Raw genomic sequence first — 5,000 nt, 5'->3', positions numbered from 1 at the left:
AAATTCCTCAATCGTAAAACAGCTCGACTCAGTGATGTAAACTAAGACAAACAACGCCCCTGCAGCATCAACGCGAGATTCCTAATATCACCAGACAGATGCATTGAACCCTTTCTCATACCTACCCCAATTACATTACACTATTGCAGTAACTTCTATATATGCGCCATATCTAACCACGCCCACCAATCATATAATTAAACCCCATACAAAGGATCTAACACTCGTTTTATAACATCTCCCATACGGGAACTCACAACAACAGCACCCCTCGTACTTGTAACGACGGCTATGCCCGTCATAAAATAGGACTGCCGAGGACTAGTACCCAGCATAGGTCTGTCCAGGTCAAGTACCCGGCATGGGCCTGTCCAGGTCAAGTACCCGGCATGGGCCTGTCCAGGTCAAGTACCCGGCATGGGCCTGTCCAGGTCAAGTACCCGGCATGGGTCTGTCCAGGTCAAGGACCCGGCATGGGTCTGTCCAGGTCAAGGACCCGGCATGGGTCTGTCCAGGTCAAGGACCCGGCATGGGTCTGTCCAGGTCAAGGACCCGGCATGGGTCTGTCCAGGTCAAGGACCCGGCATGGGTCTGTCCAGGTCAAGTACCCGGCAGAAGGTCTGTCCAGGTCAAGTACCCGGCAGAAGGTCTGTCCAGGTCAAGTACCCGGCAGAAGGTCTGTCCAGGTCAAGTACCCGGCAGAAGGTCTGTCCAGGTCAAGGACCTGACAGAAGGTCTGTCCAGGTCAAGGACCTGACAGAAGGTCTGTCCGGGTCAAGGCCCTGACGGAAGGCCTGCCTAGGTGGGAAACTTTCTCTCGCCTGACATCCTGACCTGTAATCGCCATATCATATTCTTAATAAAACTAAATCAACACCAAGGTATTTCTTGCCCACATTAAGTCCCCCTCTTATGTAATAACCCTGTTGCATCCTATTTGTCTCCCTCTCTCTCGTTTTCTCCCCTCACTCTTTCCCTCTCTAGTCCTCTCGCTATCTCCTGTTCCCCTCTCTCTCGCTCTTTCCGGTTCCTTCTCTCTCTCTCTCTCTCTCTCTTACTCCCTTTCTCTCTCAGCTCCCTCCCTCCCTGTGTATCGCTCCCTCCCTTCCTCCCGACCTGCTTGTCTGTTGGTCCATAGCTCCCTGCCTGCCTGCCTCCCTCCACATCTCCGTGCCTATAGTTCCCTCCATCTGCCCCTTCTTGCCTACTTATCGCTTTCCTTCCTTCCCTCCCTTCCTCCTTCCCTGCCTATCGTTTCTTTCATCTCTCCACGCCTCCCTATCGCTCCGTCCGTCCGTCCCTGCCTTCATATTGCTCCCTCCCTCTCTTTCTGCCTATCACTCCCTTCCCTCCCTTCGTGCCTGCCTGCCTATAGCTCCCTCTCTCCCTGACTGCCTACCTATCGCTCTTTCCCTTTCCTTCTTCCTGCCTATCACTCCCTACCTCTCATCCCTCCCTCCCTGCCTGCCTATCACTCCCTCCCTCCCTGCCTGCCTGCTTATCACTCACTCACTCCCTTCCTGCCTACCGCTCCCTCCCTCCCTTCCTGCCTGTCGCTCCCTCCCTCCCTGCCTGCAATTAGCTCCCTTATTTCCTCCCTGCCTATCGCTACCTCCCTTCCTGCCTATCGTTCTCTCCCTGCCTGCCTGCCTGCCTATTGTTCCCTCCCTTCCTCCTCACCTATTGCTCCCTCCCTTCCTCCTGGCCTATTGCTCCCTCCCTTCCTCCTCGCCTATTGCTCCCTCCCTTCCTCCTCGCCTATTGCTCCTTCCCTTCCTCCCCGACTGCCTGCCTATCGCTCCCTCCCTTCCTGTCTGCCTATCGTTCCTTCCCTCCTTGATTGCCTACTTATTCCTCCCTTCCTCGCTGGCTCTCGCTCGCTCCCTCCCTCCGTTTCTGCCTCTCGCTCCCTCCGTCTCTGCCTCTCGCTCCCTCCCTCCATTTTGCTCCTTCTCTGTGCTTCTCACTCCCTCATTCTCTAACTCTCGCTTTATTCTTTCCTTTCTCTTTTTCCTTCGTCTTTTTCTCCGACTCACTTTCCCTTCATCTTAGCAACGCTTTCCTGAAAATAAATTGTGTTTGCACACTCCTGCAAATATACTTTTGAAACCGTTTCAATGATTACCACATTCGTGAACTATTTTCAACACTAGTGTTCTCGCCAGTTAAGTTGAACAACTCTCTTCACAGTAAGTTGTGACTCACCTGATGAATTCTATGCACTTTGAGTGCTCCTCTGATGGAATCGGGGCACACTCAGGGTAGGCCCTCCAAGAAGAGCAGGGGCGGCATCTGTGAGGCTTGTGGCCGGGCCCTTTATTCAGGGGACAATTATGGACACATTGTAATGGTGCTGGGATGAAGAGCGTAACAATATAAAAAAAAAAAAACTGTAACAAGATTCTTGAAAGTTTTGCCTGCGAGCCAGTCTTGCAAGAAGCAGTCTTCATAAAACTTGCAAGATTGGTTTTCAGGTCTTCACCATGGTATTAACCAAGGGTTTAAGGGGCAAAGGATTCCGTGTTAGGGACGAATCCAGAAAATTTACTCTGGACCTTTAGAATATAGACCCAAACATTCATGGGGCAGAAACGTGGAACATAAGAGAAGAAGAGAGAAGGAGTTTGAATGTGTTTGAGATGAGGTGTCTGAGAAGTATGATGGGAGTTACTAGGCTAGATAGTGTGAGAAATGAGGAGGTGAGGAGGAGAGCAGGGGTGAAAAAGGATTTGGGAGAGAGGGTTGATGAAAGAATATTAGGATGGTTTGGACACATGGAAAGAATGAGTGAAGAAAGACTAGTAAAAGAGGTATGGAAGGCAGATGTGGAGGGAGTGAACATGAGGGGACGTCCTAGGATGAGGTGGATGGATGGGGTGAAGAGGGCTTTGGGGAAGAGGGGAATGTCTGTTGAGGAAGGAAGGGAGAGGACGGAAGACAGAGGTGAGTGGAGAATGGTTGTATATGGATGATGTTGTGACTGCATGAGGAGGAATGGGCGGGGAAGTGGGGGGTGGGGTAGTATGTGTGAGTAAATTTTGACGCAGCCCGAAGGGATTTCTCCCCGTCCTCGCCTTATATGCAAAGGGGGACGGAGAGGGGGGGGTCGCCGATTAAATGAAGCGGCCTCGCTGTGGATGTACTGTGTCTTGCGACACTGCTTCTGACCCAGGGCGGTGGGCAGGGTGCAGGGATGACCCGTCATCCAGGAGGTGCTCAGATGAGAGGAAGGGTGGGAGGGGTGTGGAGTGTATTTAGGGATGAAATGGGTGGGAGTGTTTTTATGCCTTTCCCTTTTTGGCTACCTCCCTTGGAAGGGGGAAAAAGCCTTGGTATATGGTATGGTATATACCTCATTATTTTACCGTTTTTTAGACGTATGCGTGAAACTATCATTAACCCTTTTGTTTCAAGTGACTGTGTAAAGATGGTATGTGGAACGAGGATAAGGAAGGGTAATGAATGGTGGAACAAGGTGAAGGCAGTAATTGAAGAGAAGCAAGCATGTGTGGATTGATTACAAGGTGGGACTAAGGAAGCGTACGAAAGATACAAGAAGAGAGAAGAAGCAAAACATAAGGTGAGGCAATGAGGAGAGCATATGTAAAAATGGATAGAAACATGGCAATTTTAGGAAAAAAAATTAAAAGCCGTTTTGAAATTAAGTTAAAATTGAGGGGGTGGGTTATCACAAAGGAAATGGTAGAAGGTACAGCTAGACAGATTTTAATGGAAACAAGGGGGGTAAGCGGAAGATGGGAAGCTTGTTTTAGAATTGTCGAGTGTGGATGACGTCAGGAAGGTACGAGTGGTGGCAGCAGAAGAAGATTATATCGACGGAAGAAGAAGATGAGAGGGATAGAGGAAAAGACGAGATGCAAGGAGCTTCGAAAATTATGAGAGCTGGTGAGGTTTAGATGGGTGTCATGCGGAGTGTCAAAAGGGAGGTATGACTATAGTATATTGGCTAGCGAGGTTGTTTGGTGTGTGTCTAATAGAAAGAAGTGTGCAGGACTAAAGTTGCGATTCTAATGTTCCGCTTTACATAGAAAAGGACAAATGCAAATGTACTAGTTTGAGATTAATTAGTTTGTTGGGCGTAGGGTGTTGATTAAGAGGATTAGATGAAGTAAACTGGAAAAAGTGGTGGAGAATAGTGTGGGTTTAGGAAAGGATGAGATTAGTTCATAAAATTCTTGCGGTAAGGCAGATTTCAGACAAGTTTTTGGCAACAAATAAGGATATCTTGTTTTTTTTATGAATTTCTTGAAGGTTTATGATATGATAGAGAGGCACTGTGGGAAGTATTGTAGATGGATTGGAGGAACGCTATTAAGGGCAGTAAAAATTTTCACATGCATAATAATTTGTATTATGATTGAGAATTGTGAGAGTGAGTAGTCTGAAGTGAAGCTGGGGCTGCATTAGTGCTATGTCATGTCGCCATGGTTGTTCAATGTGTACGTGGATGTAGAGCTACGGGAAGTCAATGCGAGGGTGATGGGCAAGGGACTGGAGATTGTTAGAGTGGAAGGAAGTGGCTGGTAAGCCAATTGTTTGCTGACGACTTTGTGCTTGCTAGGTCAGAGGAGAGGCTAAGTTAGTGAAGAAAAGGAAGGTATGCAACAGGAGAAAGTTGAAGGTAAATGTGAGTAAAAGTAAGGTGCTGATATGTACAAAGGGAGAGGATGACAGAGTTGAAAGAAAGTCTTAAAGGAAAGAGCTGGAAGTGAATAGTTCCAAATATTTAGAGTCGCATGCAATAGAAAATGTGGGGTTATTAGTAGTGGTAAACTCTAGAGCGAAGGAAGCAAGCAAATGTCTTGGGAGATTACAAAATACCAAGATGAATATGTATCTGAGAATGAATGCAAAGAGGATTATATGAAGGGGGGATTGTGCCTTCGTCAATGTACGAGGAGACTTGTACTTTTGAGAGGCAAAAAGGAGGACTTTAAAGGTGTTTGAGATGAAGTGTTTGAGAAGTATTTTGAGGATTA

The 5,000-nt window shown here is 47.9% G+C and overlaps 1 protein-coding gene across 1 annotated transcript in view; it reads right to left on the bottom strand.

The window, feature by feature from the left end:
• LOC143029947 (peroxidase-like) overlaps positions 1-5,000 on the bottom strand; it is an 85,133-nt gene that overhangs the window by 18,357 nt on the left and 61,776 nt on the right. Inside the window, exon 6 of the mRNA XM_076193158.1 lies at positions 2,206-2,314. Coding sequence (XP_076049273.1) covers positions 2,206-2,314 — 109 coding nt within the window. The remainder of the gene's footprint in view (positions 1-2,205; positions 2,315-5,000) is intronic.

The sequence above is a fragment of the Oratosquilla oratoria genome, chromosome 11 (assembly GCF_046742065.1).
Source record: "Oratosquilla oratoria isolate Oo_2021 chromosome 11, ASM4674206v1, whole genome shotgun sequence".
NCBI classification, from domain to species: Eukaryota; Metazoa; Arthropoda; class Malacostraca; order Stomatopoda; family Squillidae; genus Oratosquilla; species Oratosquilla oratoria.
The sequence above is the reverse complement of the archived record's forward strand: the minus strand, read 5'-3'. Positions and strand labels throughout refer to the sequence as shown.